Here is a 22,427-nt window from a genome sequence, read left to right as displayed (position 1 = left end):
ATCTTGGAATCTGAGGCCTCCTTGATTATAAATTGCAATGATAATGCCTACCTTGTAGGATTGCTTTAGAGAATAGATAAAATGATAGAAACAAAATGTTTAGTATACTGACTGGCACTCAAAAAATGGTAACTGTTTTTGTTACTATTCATTCACTTGCTGAATTAATTAATTCATCCATCCATTCAACATAGATTTCTTGAAAATCTACTATGTACCAGACATTGGTCATAACAAGATCCATGTGGGTCATAATAAGACTCCCGCCCTCCCGCCCTTAAGGAACTTAGGGTCTATTGAGAAATACATTTAGTTCAACAAACTTATATTAAATACCTACTGTAGGCCAGGCACTTTGCTTGTTGCCATCTTGATGCCACATGATGAGTACAAACATCTACTTAGGAAGCCAGAATATACCCTCTGGAAATAACCAAGGACTGGCCCAAGGTAATTTTAAATACTTTGAGAATTCAAAATAAGGGAGACTAGGTCCTGGGTTTGTTGTCATTGTGTTGATATTATTTTGAGACAGAGTCTTGCCGTGACACGCAGGCTGGAGTGCAGTGGTGTGATCTCGGCTCACTGCAACCTCTGCCTCTCAGGTTCAAGTGAATCTCCTGCCTCAGCCACCCAAGTAGCTGGGACCACAGGCGCATGCCACCACCCCCAGATAATTTTTGTACTTTTTGTAGAGACAGGGTTTTGCTCTGTTGGTCAGGCTGGTCTCAAACCCGTGACCTCAAGTCATCCACCCGCCTTGGCCTCCCAAAGTGCCAGGATTACTGGCGTGAGCCACCGTGCCCAGCCAGTCCTGTTTTTTTAAACGATATTGTTGGCAGAGAGCAGATACACTCAAAATTACAGATGCTTAAATGATTCCTGAATCTCTGCCAGAGATATAAGGAGACCTCATATAAAAATCTGAGGATGGATTCAACTTAGAAATGGTATTGACAGTACAGGTTAATATCAACAACATGTGGAAGTGATGACTATAAATTTCGTGACAGTTCTTTCTTCTCAAGGAATGGGTGCTCATTGTGTCCTCTCCTTCTGAAATGCCCTACTATACCTGTTGCCCTTGACTGCCTATGGCCTGGCTGTCTCCTGTCAATTTTTTCAAATTAGTCTCAATTCACATCCTCAATCACATCCTCCAGAAAGCCCTCTCTCACTATTGTAACACTTAACTATACTATCACTGATAATTCATGAGTCTGACTTTTCTACTAGATCATGAGCTCCTTTCTTCTTTCTTGGTTCTCAGTTTCCACATCTGTAGAAGGGATTTGAAGACGGTTGATACTAATGTCCTTTCCAAGACTGTCATTTTATGATGCATCAGATCCAGTTTGAAAGGCACAGCCAAGTTGGGAGATGGGAATGGGATACTTTGGGATATATATTGGAATTAAATGGGAGAACAAAGACTTGGAGTTGGTACTAGAAAACCCATGCCCTCTCGCCGGGTGCAGTGGCTCATGCCTGTAATAACAGCACTTTGGGAAGCCGAGGCGGGCAGATCACTTGAGGCCAGAAGTTCGAAACCAGCCTGGCCAACATGGCAAAATCTTGTCTCTACTAAAAATACAAAAATTAGTTAGGAGTGGTGGTGCATGCCTGTAATCCCAGCTACTTGGGAGGCTAAGGTACGAGAATTGCTTGAACCCAGGAAGCAGAGGTTGCGGTGAGCCAATATCATGCCACTGCTCCCCAGCCTAGATGACAGAGTGAGACTCAGTCTCAAAAAGCAAGCAAGCAAGCAACCAACCGCATGCTCTCTTAAAGTCTCAGGCATACTATGCTAATGTCAGGGCAGGTATTTAAGCATACAAATGAGCACATATTCAAGAAACCAGGGCACAGCAGAAAGTGCACTGGCTCTGGAGTCAGATGGGCCTAGCCACTATTTTCTAGACAAGAAAGCTACTTCTCCCTCCGGGCCGTAATGGGCCTTAATTTCCCCTTCAGTAAAACAGATATCAAAATGCCTACTTCAGAGGGTTGTAAAGAGTATGTAAGTAGTGATGTAAGTAAAGTGCTTGACCGATAATGGGTGCTCAAAAAATATTCGCTGTTATTTTTATTTTCTCAGAAATAAGGATAAACTGAAACCCACTATGAGCATTGAGTCTAAAATAAATAGAATTTAGAACCTTTGAAGGGATCTTATGGGTCAGTCTTACCAACTGCTGTAGCATCCTCTGACAAATAGTAGGTCCAGCTTCTGTTTGCATATGTTTAGGCATGGGGCTCTTACCACCTCACAAGGCAGCCCACCCCTTAAAAAAGCATTATTAGAAAGTTATCCTTTTATAAAGGCAAAAATCTGTTCCCTAATTTTCTTCCACTGCCTGGCTCTCATTCTCTCTTTTGGAGCCCCACATAGCAAGTCTACCCTTATTTTCCCATCATGACCTGTCAAAATATTAGAAGGGGCTTTGAGGTCAGGCACAGTGGCGCATGCCAGTGCTTTGGGAAGCCTAGGTGGGAGGATTGCTTGAGGCCAGGAGTTCAAGACCAGCCTGGGCAACCACAGCAATACTCTGTCTCTACAAAAATAAAAGAAAGGGCTTTGGATATCTCTAGAGTCTTCTCTCCTTCAAACTAAATACCCACAGGTCTTTCACATGTGTCTTATGGGATCGAGTTACTCTTATCAACTTCCTATGGACACGGGTAAGGCTCTGGTAAAAAAAGATTTTGCTGCTTTTCCTGGTCCTTTTATGTTTGGTATTTGGGAGACTGAAGGTGGTTAAGAGAATGTAAATATCCACGTGAATAGATAATATTCATTAGTTTACCCAACAAACATTTACTGGATATCCAATAATGTTATGGGCCCTTTGTTAGTTCCTGGGGGAACAGGAATGAATAAAGCAGCACCTTGTTCCCATGTTGCTCCCAGTCTAGTGGGTAACAGAGACACATTACAAGACAGTTTTCAAAGGATATGTCAGTGAGAATGTTCACCTGATCTGCAAGACTGAGGGGAGGGGGCCACTGCAGTTTTTTCATACATGTCTTATTCAGCAGCATGGTAATTCAGATTGAAGAAACCAAGGGTGCCGCTTTCCTCTTTTCAGTCATTTGATAAGCGTGATGGTAGATTACCCAGACATTCACTTGTGCCACTGCTCCAACATGCCAAGCATATTCCTGCTTCAGGACCTTTGCGCATGAGATTCCCTCTGCCTGGAATGCCCTTTTCTCTGATAGAAGTGACTGGCTACCACCCTTCAATCACCCCAGCCCTTTCCCTCAGATCTCTGCTCTCACATCATGTTAGCAGTGAGGCCTTACCTGACCACCTGTATTAGTGAGGGTTCTCTAGAAGGACAGAACTAACAGGAGATATAGATATGTGTGTGTGTGTGTGTGTGTGTGTGTGTAAAGGGGAGTTTATTAAGTATTAATGTACACAATCGCAAGGTCCCACAATCGGTTGCCTGCAAGCTGAGGAGCAAGGAGAGCCAGTTCAAGTCCCCAAACGGAAGAACTTGGAATCCAATGTTCAAGGGCAGGAAGCATCCAGCACGGGAGAAAGATGTAGGGTGGGAGGCTAGGCCAGTCTCTCCTTTTCATGTTTTTCTGCCTGCTTTATATTTTAAGGCAGCTGATTAGACTGTGCCCACTAGATTTAAGGGTGGATCTGCCTTCCCTAGCCCACTGACTCAAATGTTAATCTCTTTTGGCAACACCCTCTCAGACACACCCAGGATCAATACTTTGTACCCTTCAAGCCAATCAAGTTGACACTCAGTATTAACCATCACAAGTCCACCCCTGTCAACTTGCACCCATACACATCTCTTGAGGTTATACATAATCTTCAAATAAAGGTAGTAATAAGCTCATGATTACACCAAGCATAATACAACTATCCTTCAAACAACCAGAAATGCACCAATCCCCAACCCAAATACCATTATATTAAGTTAACAATACTTACATGCTGATATGAAATCAATAAATCTTATGTCACATGACAATGGAAAAGGAAATAAAGATATTTTCTTAGTGCAAGTTTATATAAGCACAAACATGTTTTTAGCAAAAAAGGAGGAAATACCCAAGACAATTACTGTCCCTGTTTCTGTACCCATTCTGTATTCCCTTTGCCTTCAGCAAGCACCTCAGCAGGTCATGGTTTTTTTTCCTGATGGAGTGACCCAACCTTCATTCCTGAGGTGTCTGGGCCATTTGTAGTCCTGCCTGGATTGGGCTGTTGTAGTTTCCCATTGACCTTAATCACAGTGCATGGTAATACTAAGAGACACCCTAATGAATCTCCTGTATTCCATGTATATTCTTCCTTACCTCTGTTGTGGAGTAGTAGACTAACTTCATCTTGATAGTCTGGGTCAGTCACCCCAGCCAACACTGCAACTCCCTTCTTAGCCCGTTGACTTAAAGGTAGGAGGAGCCCAAAGTATCCAGGCAGCAATCTTAACTTCCAGTTTAATGGAATCGTTATTGTGTCTCCTGTGGCAGTATTCCTCCCTCTGGAACTAAGACATCTAGGCCAGCAGAACGTGATGTTGCAGGAACAGGAAATAAAAATTTTGCTAGTGGATCACTAGGGGTGATGGTGAGTGGTGCCACTTCCGCTTCCACCCCTTGATTCCCCGACCCATGAATCCTGGCTATGGGAGAAATAGTACCATATATTGGACACTGATTCAGAGCATACACAGCCTTCTGGAGAACTCTGCCCCAGCCCTGCAAAATATTGCCATCTAGTTGGTTTTGTAATTGTGACTTCAAAAGGCCATTCCATCGTTCTATCAATCCAGCCACTTCAGGATGATGGGGAACATGGTAATATCAGTGGAATTCCATGAGCATGAGCCACTACTGCACTTCTTTAGCAATAAAGTGAGTGCTTTGGTCAGAGGCAATGCTGTGTGGAATACCATGATGGTGGATAAGGCATTCCGTGAGTCCACGGATGGTAGTCTCAGCAGAAGCATTGTGTGCAAGATGGGCAAACCCATATCTGAAGTAAGTGTCTATTCCAGTAAGGACAAACCTCTGCCCTTTCCATGATGGAAGAGGTCTAATATAATCAACCTGCCACCAGGTGGCTGGCTAATCACCCCGAGGAATGGTGTCATATCAAGGGCTCGATGTTGGTCTCTGCTGCTGGCCAATTAGGCACTCAGCAGTGGCTGTAGCCAGGTCACCCTTGGTGAGTGGAAGTCCATGTTGCTGAGCCCATGCATAACCTCCATCCCTGCCACCATGGCCACTTTGTTCATGGGCCCATTGGGCGACGACCGGGGTGGCTGGGGAAAGAGGCTGAGTGGTGTCCACATAACGGGCCATTCTATCCACTTGGTTGTTAAAATCCTCCTCTGCTGAAGTTACCCATTGGTGAGAACTCACCTGGGATGCAAATATCTTCACAGTTTTTGACCACTCAGAGAAATCCATCCACATACCTCTCTCCAGATTTCTTTGTCACCAATTTTCCGATCATGCTTCTTCCAAGTACCTGACCATCCAGCCAAACCATTGGCTACAGCCCATGAATCATATAAAATTGCACATGTGGCCATTTCTCCTTCCATGCAAAGTGCACACCCAGGTGCACTGCTCAAAGTTCTGCCCACTGGAAAGATTTCCCTTCACTGCTGTCCTTCAGGGATGTCCTAGAAAGGGGCTGTAGTGCAACAGCTGTCCACTTTCAGGTGGTGCCTGCATATCATGCAGAACCATCTGTAAACCAGGCCCTTGTTTTCTCTTCCCCTGTCAACTGATCATAGGGAACTCCCCATGAGGCCATTGGCACAAGCTGGGGAAGAGAAGGCAGGGTGGCAAGAGAGTCTCCTGCTTCATCAGGGTGGCAGGAGTGTCCCCAGCTTCTTTAGGATCCTCCCACACATCCCCATTCCAAGTTTCAGGGTCCCATTCTTTTCCAATCAATGCCCTCACTTTAACAGTAGACACCTGGTGAGGCTGTGCATGCATGTTTAGTTGCAGGTCAGCCACTCACATGAGAAGAGCTCGTGTCTGTTTTTCCACAATTTCAGCTCTTTCTCTACAAGACGTAAGACTCTCACTCAAGGCAGTCTTAGCAGATTTGAAGCTCAGTATCTACTTCTGAAGCTGGGAGACAGAATCCCTGAGTTCATCATTTTCTTTCATCACTTTGTCCACTGAACTTAGGAGCAACCAACCCGCTTCATTATGCCCCTTGGTTTGCCACATACAGTCAAAGGTCTTATGTATAGAGTCACTAAACTCCTTGCCGCTCACAAGCGGTGAATCAGGAGTATCCAATGTGTTTATTTTGCATAACGCTCTAAACAGTTCACGCCAAAGACTATCAGTGTTCTCCGTACTATTAGAAGTAGAGTACTTAGCACTTTGGGGTCTAATCATATTAAGCAGCCAACTCCAAAAACCCCAAAACTAATTAAAGAACCTAATCCTTAATATTCTGTTCCTCTAGAAACACTCCTGGTACCAAAATCTGTATTAGTCAGGGTTCTCTAGAGGGATAGAACTGATAGGAGGTACATATACACACACATACACACACACACACACACACACACACACATATATATATATGTGTATATATATAAAGGGGAGTTTATTAAGTATTAACTTACATGATCACAGGGTCCCACAATAGGTTGTCTGAAAGCCGAGGAGCAAGGAGAGCCAGTCCGAGTCCCAGAACTGAAGAACCTGGAGTCCAATGTTCAAGGGCAGGAAGCATCCAGCGTGGGAGAAAGATGCTGGATCTCTGGGAGGCTAGGCCTGTCTCTCCTTTTCTCATTTTTCTGCCTGCTTTATATCGCTGGCAGCTATTTAGATGGTGCCCACCAGGTTAAGGGTGGATCTACCTTCCCCAGCCCACTGACTCAAATGTTAATCTCTTTTGGCAACACCTTCACAGACACACCCAGGATCAATAGTTTGTATCCTTCAATCTAATCAAGTTGACACTCAGTATTAACTATCATACCTATTTAAAAATCATCATACCTATTTAAAAATCACAACTCCACCCCCTACACTGCCTTTCCTTCTTCTCTGCTTTATTTTCTCCCTACAACTCACTATCATCTGACAAACATTATATTTTATTTATGTAGTTATTGTCCATCTCCCTCAACCCCAATCAGAATGTAAATTCAGTGATGGCAGAAAACAAGTAGGTTTTGTTCTCTTCTATATTCCTAGTGATATGCCTGGCACGTAACACATGCTCACTAATTATCTGTGGGATAAATGTAGTACTTGGATTCAGCCCTCAAGTTGGAATGTCATCAGTGTGATAGGGAAACTCTATCAAAACTCTGCTTTATCTTCAAAGCCCAGCTCAAATGTCTCCACCTCCATGAAGCCTTCCCTACTCTGCTCAGTCAGACTCAATTTCGACTTTCTCTCTGTTCTTATATATAGCTTTAAAAGAAAAATACCTATTATATGTATTATTTTTGCTGGGCTATAATTAGTTTTTATACCTGTGTTTTCCTTCTACATTATATGTGGGGACAATTTTTTGGTCATTTTGGGGTCTACCCATAGTGTCTAGCATGTGGTAGGTGCCAGTTATATGTGGGATTTGTGTGTGTGTTGAATATTATATGCCCCAATGTAAAAGAAAGGCATCAGAAGCAGTCTCTACCTTCAAGAAGGTTGTGGTTTCTTGAAGGAATAACATTCACATAGACAGCAGTCTCAGACAGTATCTCATGGGGAATGAGAGAAGAAGGAAAAGGAACCAAACATCCATTGAGCATCTGTTATACGGCAGTGACTTTACATGAATTACCACTTTTAATCTTCTTATTAACCCCTTGCAAAAAGTAATATTAGCCCCATCTTATAAATGAGATTATTGAAGCAGAAAGACGCAAAGTAAGAAAGCAAATTTTGGAGACAAAAAGAAATAGCATATACCAAGAAATTCTGAGAGCTTTCCCATCAGAGCTTCCCTTCTCTGTTACCATGAGTTGGGTGTGTAGTATCCCCAGAAACCAAGGCACAGGGAGTTTAATTTAACTTAGCCAGAGTCACACAGCAGTAAATTGAAGAACTGGGATTCAGACACACGTCTGACCAACTCCAAGTCCCTTTCTTTCCAGTGTTTCTCGTCACACTTTAAACCAATGCTTCTTAATCCTTCATGTGCATTTGACTTACCTGAGGATTTTGTGGAAGTACAGATTTTGATTCAGTAGGTCTGGGATGGGACCTGAAGATCTGCATTTTTCACGAGTCCCTGGGTGATGCCAGTGATGCTGATACAGGAACCACACCTTGAGTAGCAAGGTTTTAAACCATACGTAAGCTGGGCATGGTGGCCTGTAATCCCAACACTTTGAGAGGCTGAGGCAGGAGGAATGCTTGAGCCCAAAAGTTGGAGACCAAGCTGAGCAACAAAACAAGACGTGATTTCTTAATAAATAAATACATTTAGCCAGGTGTGGTGGCATGCGCCTGTAATCTCAGCTACCCTGGATGCTGAGGTGGGAGGATGGCTTGAGCCCAGGAGTTTGAGGCTGCAGCAAGCTATGATCATGCCACCGTACTCCAGCTTGGGTGAAAGAATGAGACAAAACAAACAAGCAAACAAAAAACCCCACATACTTAGTTTGAGGAAATTGTGTGAATGACCAAAAGAAAATAAATCCTCTGACTAGTTGGCTCTAGTAACACTGGGCTTGCAGGAAATAAGCCAAGACTCATTGTAAGCCTCTCAGAGGTGGGATGGGAGGGAACAGTCATAGGTACTCCAGAACCCCAACGGACCCCCAGTCAGTGTGTTAAAAAAGAGAAGAGACCCCCAGTGCAGGTGAATGCATCCCCTTGAGTAACTGCCTGATGCCAGACACTCTGCTGGACACTTACACTCGGGCCAGCCCCTGTGGAGAGAAAGCATGAACTGAGATATCCAACAGACTGGAGTTCATTCAAATCCTAGCCTTGGAGCTACTTGCTGGTTGACTTTGGACAGATTATTTAACATTTCTCATACCTCACTTTCCTTATCTGCACAGTGGGCCTGATGATACCCATTTCACACAGAATTAAATGAGGTAACATTAATAAGCCAGTTAGTACAGTGCCTGGTACATAGTAAGCACTGAATAAATTGTAGCTGCTATTAGTCCCCATGTTAATATAATCTTCACAGTGATCCTTTGATTGTGAGAATTAAGGGATTATCTCTATTTTTCCAGATAAGAGAGCATGCTGATAAAGCTTAAATGACTTAACCAAGGTTATACAGCAAGTAGTTTTGAACCACACACACATTGATACATGCAGTAACAGCCATTCATCTGACCCTTTCTTGGGTGTGTTTGGGTAGATTTAAGGCTTCTGAAAGCAGGAAAGACCTCTCAGAATGGGCAGTGAATGGGAGTCCCAGGATATGGAGTTGGCTGCAATTAACCTAGTACGTGGATTATCACCATGCAGGTGATCTTGAGGTGACTGGGGATTTTATCATGTGCTTTGAGAACAGGATTTCAGCCTGAGCTAGGGGTTCTAACTTCCATAAAAATTCCTTACTCAACTCAGAAGTTTTCAACAGCAGCTACCCATCTGGCTGCCTCCTCAGGGGCTTTGCAGATGAGGGGAGTAACTGTTCAGTTTCTGGAGAATGATGGTTTTTAAAGAGCAAAAGAGCAAGGTGTGCAGATTGGCAGTGCAGAAATGCTGAGGTTCTTTCTGGCCAGCTTCTCTACTGCAGTCATCAACCATGAGGACGTCAGGATCAGAATAATCCCCAGGACCCTAAAGGCAAGGAAAAAGTATGTCTATCCAGAATGGCTGGGAAAATAAGGGGTTATAACCAGCTATGCTCTCAACACTTTCTAGAGATTAAATATAACAAAAATGCTTAACACAAACTACTGGAGATAATTTACTTTTTCATGGCAGATTCAAAAAGACTCTGATACATTTCAGGTCTCAGAATCATTGTTATAATAACATTTTAGTTCAAATGGAGTAACTAGCTGTGGCAGAGAGTACAGGATTTGAAGTCAAATGATCTAGACCAGAAGATCAGCAAAGTACAGCTCATGGGCCACATTGGGCCTACTGCCTGTTTTTCTAGATAAAGTTTTATTGGAACACAGCCACACTCATTTGTTTACATACTGTCTATGGCTGCTACACAATGGCAGAGTTGTCAGGGACCATAAGACCTACCAAGCCTAAACTATTTACTGTCTTGCCCTACACATAAACATGTTTTCTGACCCCGATCCAGACTATGATCTAGCTCTGTAATCTTAGGCAAATCACCATTTTCTCTGAGCTTCAATATCCGCATCTATAAAATGATGATTATCTCTCACACAGGGTTGTTGGGAGAATCAAACGCATAGAAGGATGGGAAAGCATTTTGTAAACTCAGAATCTCTGTGGAAAGGTGGATAAGGGTGATTTTTGTTGTTCATCTGATCTGTACCGGAGGAGAACCTACCCAGGATATTCCTTGTTTGTGTTTTGTTTTCCAATCCCCAGAGTCAGTTTGTTGTTGTGTTCTCTCTTTCTCACAAATGCAAAATTAATTCCCTGGGTACCCACTCTTTTCCCCTTCTTCCCCCAAACTTACCAAACATTCTGGTCATATGCTTTCAGTAGTAGAGGACTAGTACAAATGCATACATCCCTTCTTTCATTTATCAAGCATTTGTTGATTACTTACTATGTGCAAGGATACAAACTTTTATGAGCTAGTTATTTTGGGAAGATGTGTTTGGTTTCTAAGGGGAAAAGTTAGATATACAAATTATTATAACAGAAAGACGTTGCCATGTCATAGTAAGAGGAGACATTGTGTATTTGTGTGTGTGCCTATGTGCCTATGCTTTATAAAAACAGAAATATTGAAGTTCAGATTTAAGAACAGCTTGTTAAAAACAAAAACCTGTTTAATTCAAAATACTCTGAAGTGCTTTAAAGTGTAGCCATTATGTGTAGCAGTTTTCTCTTGGAAAGTACATTCTGAATTGTAAGTTACCATCTCAAACTGCCAAGAATGCATTTCCTGCCCATGCACGATAACTGGGGACCATTCACCCATGCCTGCTGGACAAGATTATTAGGGACTGGTCACAGTAAGGATTGTAGGTCACCTGGGCACCAAGGGGCCAAATGCTCACTATAGTTTCTAAATTTTGGAGACAGTCTTAATTTCATAATATCTTATTTTTTAATAAAGAGGATTCAATAAACATAACTTTAATGATTTCCTTTTTATTTGTTCACCTTCCATCAAAATAAACTCACAAATTGGGAGCAAAAATACAGTTTGTTTTAATTTTCTGTTCTGAAAATACTGTTGCCGTCCCTATGTTCTCAAATCTTGCTGCTGCCGATAAAAGGAGAAGATGTAGCCATTTGGAAAAAAAAAAAACAGAATAATAAAAAGATATGATTTCTGGAAAGCAGATACGTACTAGCTCTAGGTTCCAGACTGGATCCCTCAGGCCCTCCCGACATAGCATTTCTCTTGGTCCCCATAGAAAAAGTGTTGCTATTTTTTGTGAATGTGTTTCATCTATTTTTTTGTAGGTACACTTACATACAGAACTGCAAATCTAAAACCCATCACCAATATACGGCCACCAAAATTAAAACATAAAATTTTTCATCATTTTACTCTCCTTTACTACTGAAATAGTTTCTAAAAGAAGTAAATCTTTGGGTTTTTATGTTTTCTGCTTAGAGATTGAGTCCTCTATAGGGCATGTTAAAAGAGAATGCTTAGATCCATAGAGTATTTTTTATTAGACTTAGTTGGACTCCTATGATGGTGAGAAGCATGTTAAGAAAACCTGTTCGTGAACTAGGCTAACCACAGGTAGTTTCTTTGTGATGCCAGACTATCTCATATCTTTCAATTCATAGGCAAGTTTTTCTGCCTCTGTCCTCCTCTTGTTCAATGCAATGTTCTGTTTCAGAGCTTGCAGTTCATTATTTTATATCAAGGAGAATCATCATCTTTTTTTCCTCTTCCTTTCTGAAATGATGTTCATCTGTGTTTTATTTTTATTTTTTCATTTTCCCAAAAGCACCCTCATTCTTGATGTTAAATGCAGTCTCTCTCTAAAGCTAGAGCAGGTGATAACACAGTTGTGCTAATTGCAGTCAGGAACTAAGGTGATGGTGGATTTGGGACTGATACAAGCAAGTGGCTTGACATGATACGTCTTGCTGGGCAAGAGGGCTCCTTTCCCTCATTTGACCTTCAGAGTCTTCCTGGGACTTGAATGTGTTTTCCTTCCTCCAGAAGCAAAGGTCTAAAACAAAATAAAATATATAATGTAAAAATTATGCTCATTATATTTATTTTAGATTTTCATCAATATATGAGTAATTTTAGAAAGATGGGCAGTGTGTCAGGAGCATGTACCACTAGTAAGCATGATTCCTCCACATATATTCCATGAGTATAATAAATCAAGTACTACTCCAATGTGAGTTAGGTCTAATGTTTCCTGTTAAGTGGTGAGTGTTTTGTTTATATTTTTCGTAGTTTATTTCAATTTTACACAAATTAAATTGGGCTGGATAGTTAGACCATCTGACCAGTTTCCTAGAACTTATACATAAGGTTTATATTGACATAATTGTTTTAAAAATACCCTTTAAAAGCAGCTCAACTTGGTGAATGACTGTTTTTAAAAAGTGATTATAAGAATACTTTAGTACAGCAATTTTTAAAGCTTCTCATATATGCAAGGTAAATATGACTGAGAAATTTGCATGATGAAAATATATTTAATTAGGTGAATTATTTAGCTGGGTTTAATGAGATGGAGACAAATTTCGGATAAATGATATTTTTAAACCAATGAAATTGGTCTCTGTATTTTTGTATTTGCAAGATGAAATTTCTTGGAACATATGGCAGGATCTTGTAATTCACCTCACCCTGCCCCCTCCACACACACACACACACACATACACACCACTCACACACCATACTTACACAGTGAGATGGAAAGAGAAGGGTCCCAGCAGCTGGAGTGCACCCAGCATTCTCTCCTTCCTCTTCAGTTACTAATCCTGGCTGGTGAAGGGCATGTCTGGTAAAGTTTGCCCCTGCCTGTCTTCTTCTCACCCTGTTCTTCCAAAACAAAGGAATATCCTAATGGAAGGTGTTGTCATTTTGGGTTTTCCATTTGGGGTCAAATGCCATCGAGCTTTCTTGTGATTCTCTTTGCACCATCCTATAATAAGTCGCCCATTTTCTCATCCAGAACCCAACTTGTTTTCCCAGGTTTCCTCCTACAACCAACACAAACACAGACATTTACCAGCAAAACAGAAGCTGTTGGAAAGATTTTTTGGCCGCTGAAATGGGCTCCTGTCACCAGGACATGGCAGGCTTTTGCTGTATTATCTCCCAGCCCTGGCCCCAGTACTCCAAAGAGAGCTTTATGTAATCAGTCTTTGCTGACATGTGATGTCCTGTCATTTTCCTCCCCTTCGGCTCTGCTGCCGCCCACAAATCAATAACATTGCCTGGGAAGTTCAAGCTGGTTTTGCAGCCACCCCAAGCTCTGTGTTTCTTAAAGGGTATGTCAGAAAATGTAAAGTTTCCTAATGATATTTCTGGCTGATGACACATGGCAGAGCTGATGGACTATTTATAATCAGTGGCACGATTGCAAGCACATTATTTTTATTTCACTTGGGGGGAGCCCTATCACTTGCTACCTCTCTTTGCAGACAAGTTGATGCCATCTCCACCTAAAGTAGCTAAATCCTCTTTTCAGAGTGTATTTGCACTCTTAGCTTTGTGTTAGGAGCTCCTCAGCTGTTTTCAGTAGAAACCCCCTCTCCTTTTTCTTTATTGTTCTTTGACTCAGGGGATGATGAGGGTAAAGAACGATTTGTAGCAACTGCTGTAATTCCAGCCATGCCTGCGTCCTTCACTATACACGTCTCCAGTCTTTGTTACTCAAATCTTGCTACATCCCTCTGAGTGTGGGTGTGGCTGGCATGACCGAGGCAATAGACACAGCTACTGTGTCCAGCACTTGCCTCAATTTTACGGGCCTGAGCAGAGCATAGCTGTCTTTTGTTGAGCACCTACTCCAATCTAGGTAATGTACTTGGTAGGCATTTTGTACACAATCTCTCACTCTCTCAAACCTACCTGAGGTAAGTGCTGTTATCTCCAGAACAGAGATTGGAGGTGGGAGGGGGAGAGAGATTAAATGACTTCCTTACAAAGTCGCACAGCTGACAGGGAAAGCTCTAAGGCTCCAGTTTCTCTTCTGACAAACCACACCTGTTCTCTTTCCTCTACCATGTCCTGCCTCTCCCTGATTATGTGGATACTTGTGTATCTCTTGTGTGGCTGTGCAGGGGCACTTACCCAGTTTTAGCTTGCTCAGCTCCTAAAGTTTAATAGCCAACAAGAGTAAGAGTTGGAGGAATTAGACACCTCTCAATCTGGGGGTAAACCCTGGTGTAAGAGGAACTGTGTATCAAAGGAGAGTTTTGACTCACTGCAGTGGGAAGTGTTGCCTCTATAAAGATACTGAGCATGCTCTCTCTCTCTCTCTTTCTCTCTGTCTCTCTCTCCCTTTCTCTCTCTCTTTTTAATATTTCCACAGGACAGAGTTTAGGGTATGGATTTGTTAACTATATTGATCCAAAGGATGCAGAGAAAGCCATCAACACTTTAAATGGACTCAGACTCCAGACCAAAACCATAAAGGTAAGAGGTGATGTGCCGGTTCCTGATTCAGGAGGCACTGGTTAAATTTCATTCTGTTGATCTGATAAATCCAGGCTATGTGGGGGCTGGAAGCAGTGTTCTTGATTTATTCAAAGAACATTTACCATCCACTATACTAAATGGGAGACACAGGGTGTTACAGAAGAGTGAGGTGAGGGTTGAGTAGAGGGAAGGGATCACAAGCTGTGAGACCTCCAATTAAGAGAGCAGATGGGATATTTGGGATTCAAGACCCCACAAAGAGGGCCTGTGAGCCTGAGTCTGCAAAGATGGCCAGAGCCGAGCCAAGGGAAAAGGCTGAGGCAAGGAATCTGTTCCAGGCAGAGGAAACAGTGCATGCAAAGCTGTGAAAATGTAAGACGTTGTGAGCAGGGACAGCATATAAATAGTGTGGCCTAAGTTTGGATGGGAAGGTGAAAAGATGAGGATGGGAGGTGGCAGGGCCAAGTCAGGAAGCTTTGTGTGCCAGGATGCAGCTTGGCTTTACCAAAGGGTGGCTAGGACCCTCCTAATCGAGACTCGAAAAGGGAGTATCAGTTATAAATAAACATACCAGTGTAATAGGGAGGGATGGGTACTATAATAAAATCGATGAGAGCATAGTATGGGAATGACAGAAAAAGTAACATTTCAGCAATCCGAAAATAATTAGATGGGTAGATAATATCTCAGGAAGGGTTGTTTTAAGTCAAAAAAGAAAAACGATAACCCAGAACCTGCTCCTCCAGAAGGAGGTTTAAGTTTCTGTCACTGGATAGTCATACTCTCAGTTCAGACTTCACTTGTGGGATCCTTCAGGAGGTAGTGCTGTTTGCCTTGGAGATTCCCTTGGGCAGCCAGTGGTGGTCTAGTGGATGGAGCCTGCCTCCTCTTCGGCCTTCCTTCCCTTTCTTCCCCCACCTCCAGGCAGCGTCCTGCTTAGGGGCAGCTGCCAGCCAATTAATGAGTCCCCATCTTTCATAGCCTATTAAACTGCAGGGAAGTGTCTCCTGGGCGCTCTTATCCTCACGACAGCAGGTCTGACGCAAAGTAGGACAAAAGAGAAACCTCTCCCAGAATGGAAATCTATAGATGGCACCAGCTCTCAGCATCTGAAAACACAAAACCAGAACTTTTTAGTCCAACAAAGCTACTTTTCCAACATCGAGCCTGATAGAGGAGACTACTGGTATAAGATAATCTTAGCTGGAAGGTAATCAAAACAAAAACAAAGCAAAACCTTTCTCTTTTTAGAATATGTGATTATCTTTCTTTCTTTTTTAAGCAGCTTTACTTTTGCAATTGAGTTTAGCTTATTTCTAAAGACAATTGCTTTCCCTGATCTCATACAGCCTGGTACACAAAGATCCCAAAATGGACCTGATTCAGGCTGCCTCAGTCTAGGCTTAGAATCATTTCCTGTGAGTTCTCTAATGAGGAAATAACAAAGAGTTGTTTAATTGTGGGGTAGTCCTCTGAGAGGCAGGAGGATTAATTTCTTTCAAAGTAAAAACATACCTATTTTCATGCTTTAAGACAAGACCGGATGCTCATGTCACCTGACTCTTTGATGAGGCCACACTAGACTGAGAGCTATATTTGTAGTTTTGATTGATTTTCTGTGCTATCCAGTTCAGCATTAGAATGTCAGACATTTACTCTTCCCTTGACAGACACACTAACCTTGAACTGAAAAAGGTACATTTCTTTACAGTTTTCTTGAAACTCCAACTCTTCTCCAGGGGCTTAGGATCAAATAATCAACCTTCCATTTTGCTTTTTTTTTTTTTTTTTTTTTTTAAGTATTCCACAAGGCCATTGTGGTTTCCCCAAAGACTGAGTAGACCTGGCTTTTCTGGTCTCAGATATACCCCCTAGCCCATCATGCCATCAGAGGCTTCATCTAAGTGGATCTTAGAGACAAGGAACATTGATTATTTTCTTTCTGTAAAGAGTGAGTCTGCCTCCTTCCATTATCTATATTCCTTTCCCCACCCCCTCACCCACCCTGTGCTCAACCTGCATCAAAACGCTGCCAACACATTTGCACCCAGCGGTAATGCGGGCTTCTGAGGCACTGTAGGATTCAAAATGCACGATGCCACGGCTGAATCAATAATTTCCATTCTCCACTACGAATGAAAATTTAATGTGCAAACCTGGGGATTTCAGCCCTTTCATTAAAGCAGTTTATTTGCTGTACTAAAAATTAAGTTTGAGTGATAGGTTCCTTTATTAACTTTTCTTCCATTTTCTAAAGGGACACAATGTTTTAGGTAAAAATCATATTACAGGGAAGAAAAAGCAAACCCCTTTTGTGTGCTGTTTAATAGTCTCATCATTTATTAATTTTTTTAAATTGCTCTTTTGTCTTTCAGGCCACTGTTTACCTCTGCTTCTGTTTGCTTTGATAAGTGACATGAGATTTATCTCTTTGCTCTGACTCCTATGAAGGAATAGTTAACTTGCCTGTCTGCAAAAAAAATCAAGTATCTTGTTTGGAAGTGTACATTACAGAGATCTCAGGACCATCTAGTACATGTTTGTGAACTTTGGTCAAATTTCTCCCTCCTTTTCAAATTTCTGGAGTGCAAAACACTCTACTTTAAATGTAATGCACAAAATAGGTTCAGGCAAATCAATAGTTAATTCCAAAGCCGTGAAGGTTAATGATTAACAGGTGGATTCAGGGAAGGTTCTGGAAAGCGCTAAGGGAGTGGTGGAGACTGTAGTGAGCAGTAAAGAGGACAGCTATTCTGCTGCTGCTGCTAACTGTTTAAACCCAGATTGTTGCCAGATCTACCGGTTGTTCAATACACATGAAAATCTAGATTTTTTTCATGTCAATCTCCCAATTTTTAAAAGCTAGAAAATAACTGAAAGAATGTTAAGTGTTATATAGGTGGGCCAAACAGAAATTAATAGTTGACCTTCTGACAGGCAGTTTGCAAACCACCCCCCAACCCACCCCCACCAAAAAAAAAAAAAAAAATGAACTCACATTTAAATATGAAAACATTGTTTTGCCAATTGGTAGTGAATGGCTCATTACAAGTCCACTACAGGCTGAGCATCCCAAATCAGAAAATCTGAAACCCAAAATGCTCCAAAATTTGAAACTTTTTGAGCACCTACGTGACACTCAAAGGAAATGCTCATTGGTGCATTTCAAATTTTAAGTTTTTGGATCAAGGATGTTGAATCAGTATAATGCAAATATTCCAAAATCTAAAATCTGTGGTCCCATTTCTGATAAGGGATACTCAACCTGTACTAGGAGGTACCCAAAAATGATGGTTCCCAGTCAACAAATATCCATTTCCCTTTTATTAGGGGCAGTGTTACGTGACTGTGTGTGAATACTGACAGCATTTAGAGAGCAATCTAGACCTCTGTCCTCCAGGAGCATGCAGTCTAGGCATCAGCACAGCACCAAAGCAGAGAAAGAGCATGATGTGTAATTAAGCTCCCAATGTATAGTGTGGATGGTGACTCCAGGGGAATTGTTCTTTGGGTTATAACTTCTTTAGTGGGAGAAAGTTCCCACCACACATCTTGGAGATCAGGCTCAGGCTCAGAGACGTGAAGTGACTTGTCCAAAGCCATACAACAGGCCAGCAGTGGAGTTCAAGTTAGCTTCAAAACGGCCTCTGAAGGATTCTGTCAGAAGAGGAGCTGCTTAATGTGTTAGCATGAGCTTGAAATAATAATAGTAAAGATTAATAGTAATGCTAACTTATAGTGAGTATTCACTCTGTATCCAATACTATTATAACCCTTTTACATGCTTGATATCATTTCATCTCTGAAATATCCCTGGAGCTAGGTGCTTTATACACATCAACTCTAATTCTTAAAATAGCCCTGTCAGGAGGTACTATTATTACCTCCTTTATACAGGTGAGGAAACTGAGGCCCAAGGAGATTTAGAGACATACCCCGGATCACACAATTGATAAGCGAGACTTGGAGTAAGAAAAAATGTTTTAAAAATAACTCTCTGGCAGTAGGTCGTAAGTGTTGGAATGTCATACTGCCTGCTTGCTCAGCAACACGTGCATTCTGTGAGGATGTGTGGGTGTGTATTTGGCTCTGTGCACACATGGGTTATACTCTGTGGCATGGGAAGGAGAAAAAAAGCAAACAAATGAATTGTTTGTCTCCTCCAGGTTCTTTAGTAAACAGACATGGCTCAGGGCTTCTGCCATCAACCTAGGGACAGACCTGACTTCATTTCTTCTTGAGTCCCTGCTTTCCAGGCTCTGTGCTAGGTCCTTGGATTTGGGTGAACCAGAAATGGCAGTGCCCTAGAGATTCTTCCATCCATGTATGTCAGAGAGCTATGGAGTATGGACCATGGGCTTACATTCACTAGCCTGCCAGAGCAGCCTGGAACCCCACTTGGGAAATTGGGTCATTGTTTAGTGTTTCAACCCTGAGCCCAGTAGAGATGACTTGCCTCATTTAGGGGTTTGGGATGCTATTTGTTTAGCTTTGTTTTTGGTGCGTGCATGCGTGCGTGCGTGCGTGTGTGTGTGTGTGTTTTTTAGACAGAGTTTCGCTCTTGTTGCCCAGGATGGAGTGCAATGGTGCAATCTCAGCTCACCGCAACCTCTGCTTCCCAGGTTCCAGCAATTCTCCTGCCTCAGCCTCCCGAGTAGCTGGGATTACAGGCAGGCAGTACCACACCCGGCTAATTTTGTATTTTTAGTAGAGACAGGTTTTCTCCATGTTGGTCAGGCTGGTCGTGAACTCCCGACCTCAGGTGATCTGCCCGCCTTGGCCTCCCAAAGTGCTGGGATTACAGGCGTGAGCCACTGTGCCCGACTGGCTTTGTTTTTTAAAGTCATCTCCAATAGGGATCATTTTAGACTCTGGAAATGGCTGTGGATTCTGAAAAATTATTCCTGGTACTCCTTGACCCCACACCTGATGCCTGTCCCAGGCCTGACCTTCTCTTGGGCTCCAAAAGAACAGCTTCTGAATTTACATTGTAATTTTATACTTTTACTAAGAACCGCTTCCGTGAGGTTGCATTTGGTCCAGCTCTGTCACATTCATTAGGAACAAAGAAAATGAGTACCTTCAAAAGAGAAATATGTTTACTAAAGTTTTGAATTGATGTTCAAGTTACATTGAGAACTTTCAGTAAAAAGGGATCCAAAATGGAATGTGAGGGTTTGGTATCACATCCCCTAAACCGTTCAGAGTGTTGGGACACCTGTTTGGGTTTTGACCTAAATATGAAGAGTAGGATTAGACAAGTGTTTGCTGCTGGCTCTGCCTCCAGAAGCTCCTGCCTCATGGGGGACACAGACATGCAAATGACCAACTCTAAAGCAGTGGGACGAGGCAGTCATGGGGCTGCAGAGGTTTCTATTTGATATTGGGGTTGGGGAGACAGGGAGCTGTGCAAGGTTTGAGTGAGCGAAAGATCTGATCAAAGTAAAGCTCCAAGAAAGTTCATCTATCAACGATGCGCCACATAGAATGTTTGGCAGATGAAACCAGAGCTTACAGGCTGCTGTGGAAGGTCTTCGTCAACCTTAGACATTAGTTTCCACCAGCTCTATTAGGAGCCTTATCCACTAATTTTTAAAGCAAAACATGCTCCTTTGTAAATAATTTGGTATTTACAGAATAATATCATGAAGGCAATATCAGCCATTCCTAAGCCAACAGTGTTAACATTTTTATACATTTCCATCCTTTTTTTTTTTTTAATTGAGATAGGGTCTCGCTCAGGAGTGCAGTGGTGCAATTCCAGCTCACCATAACCTCCACCTCCTGGGTTCAAGCAATTCTCGTGCCTCAGCCTCCCAAGTAGCTGGGATTACAGGCACCTGCCACCAAGCCCTGCTAATTTTTGTATTTTTAGTAGAGACAGGGTTTCACCTTGTTGGCCAGGCTGGTGTCAAACTCCTGACCTCAAATGATCTGCCCACCTTGGCCTCCCAAAGTGCTGGGATTACAGGTGTGAGCCACTGCGCCCGGCCAATTTCCATCTTTTTTTTTTTATTGTATTATATGTGCACAAATGACTTAGGGACTTACCTTTTTCTAATAATTACATTAAGCTATTAGCCAAATGATTAAAATATGACTTTAAATAAAATATTTCCAGAGGACAGGTATTATGAATGATTGCAGGACTGGATCTGGGATGAAGGGGCAAAAGAGCTGCTCCTGCCACTCTGAGCAAATCTATGAGAGTTAGCACTTAGGCAGGCAGCGGGTGAGAGAATAAGAAAGACGCTTAGCCATGAGGCAGCGGCCCAGTTCTGGAGGCGGCAGGCATAGAGAAGGGGAAGGTGTGTGAGGGAAAGCTTTTCAGAAGGAAACACCTTCCTTCTCTGGGAAGGAGAGTGTGCTCCTTCATTTCCGCCTCTTCCTGTTGAGATGCTGCTTAACCACTTCTCCATTTTCACTTTATTCTTCTAATACCACTAATGGTGCCTCTGGGGGTCTTTCCACACTTGAGCTTTGCAGGTTCCAGTTTGCCCCTCCCACTTCTTTCTCTTGCCAGGGGTCGTGGGGGAGCTGCGCCTCCCCTCTCCTCCCTGCATCCACCTGCCTTGCTAAGGGCCTCCATTCCGCTGAGGCATCTTTTCTTTGCACTCAGCGTAAGCAATTATTTCTCCTATCACTGCTCTTAATGCTTTCCGGAGAGTTAGCAGATCATTTTTTGCTGATGGATATCACCCCACCCAGAAATGATGGACTGCCTCCCTCAGTCTTGTTAATAATAAAAAGGCATTTTCTCTCCTCCTCCATTATCGCTAGAGTCACAGCCTGGGCGAGAATGCTTCTCTGCCAAGGTCAGCAGGGGCGGCTGGATCACTGAATCCCCAGGGAGCCAAGAGAGAGCATGTGGCAATGCCAGCGGAAACCAGAGACACGTTTACCCCAGTTGTACTAGCAACCCTCTCTTTCTTGTGGGAGATTTTATTTGGCTGCTCAGCTTCCCAATGCCCTGTTCACTTCCTTTGAGTGAATAATTTCAAATACAAGGATAGGAGTTGGATAGATGGAAATACAGTTCCCCTCTTTTCTCTGCTCAGTGAAGGTGATATGATCCCAGTATCTTGAAGGTCATTCATAGTGTCCTGTGTCCACATCTAAAAAGGAAATTAGACCAGTATGGGTTGAGAAGACACAGGTTTTCAGAAGTACATGGAATGGGATCTGGGGGCTTTAGCTGTCTACAAGTGTAAAAGAAGCCAACAGTGTGATGCGAGCTGCTTAAAAAAACAAACAAACAAACAAACAAACAAAAAAAAACTCAGCACAACTTTGGCTGTGTTGGGAGAATTATGGACTCCATATCACAGAAAATAGTGGTCCTTTCCTGTCCACTCCGGTCAGCCCATCCTAGTGTCTTATGTCCCATTCTCAGCTTACATTTTAGAAGATTGTCTAAAGGTGAATGACAAAGATGGGAAAGAAGTCTCTGCACCCACAAATTCACCTCACAATAGTTGGCTTTCTATTCTCTAGGAAAGAAAATTCTGCAGTCATCCTGAGGCATTAGTTTGATCCTATATTTCAAGAATCTGGGAAGAGAACCTGTATAGATATCAGAGTAGAATGTTTGCCTTGGGTGGTGGTGAGGCTCTGATCATCAGAAGCATTCCAATGAACTCATAAGGGATGATGCAGAAGGGACTTCAGCCCCACAATGGAGCCTGACTAAATGATCCTAAAGGTCCCT

General features: G+C 42.5%; 1 protein-coding gene across 19 annotated transcripts in view; it reads left to right on the top strand.

The window, feature by feature from the left end:
- The window catches only part of LOC105495017 (ELAV like RNA binding protein 4), a 155,659-nt gene that overhangs the window by 114,078 nt on the left and 19,154 nt on the right, over positions 1-22,427 (top strand). For all 19 annotated transcript variants that reach the window (XM_011764151.3, XM_011764157.3, XM_071093233.1 and 16 more), the window contains one exon: positions 14,613-14,716. In XM_011764151.3, the coding sequence (XP_011762453.1) occupies positions 14,613-14,716 (104 nt within the window). The remainder of the gene's footprint in view (positions 1-14,612; positions 14,717-22,427) is intronic.

This window comes from Macaca nemestrina, chromosome 1 (assembly GCF_043159975.1).
Source record: "Macaca nemestrina isolate mMacNem1 chromosome 1, mMacNem.hap1, whole genome shotgun sequence".
In the NCBI taxonomy this organism is placed as follows: domain Eukaryota; kingdom Metazoa; phylum Chordata; class Mammalia; order Primates; family Cercopithecidae; genus Macaca; species Macaca nemestrina.
Note: the sequence above shows the minus strand (reverse complement) of the source record. Positions and strands in the feature narration are given on the sequence as shown.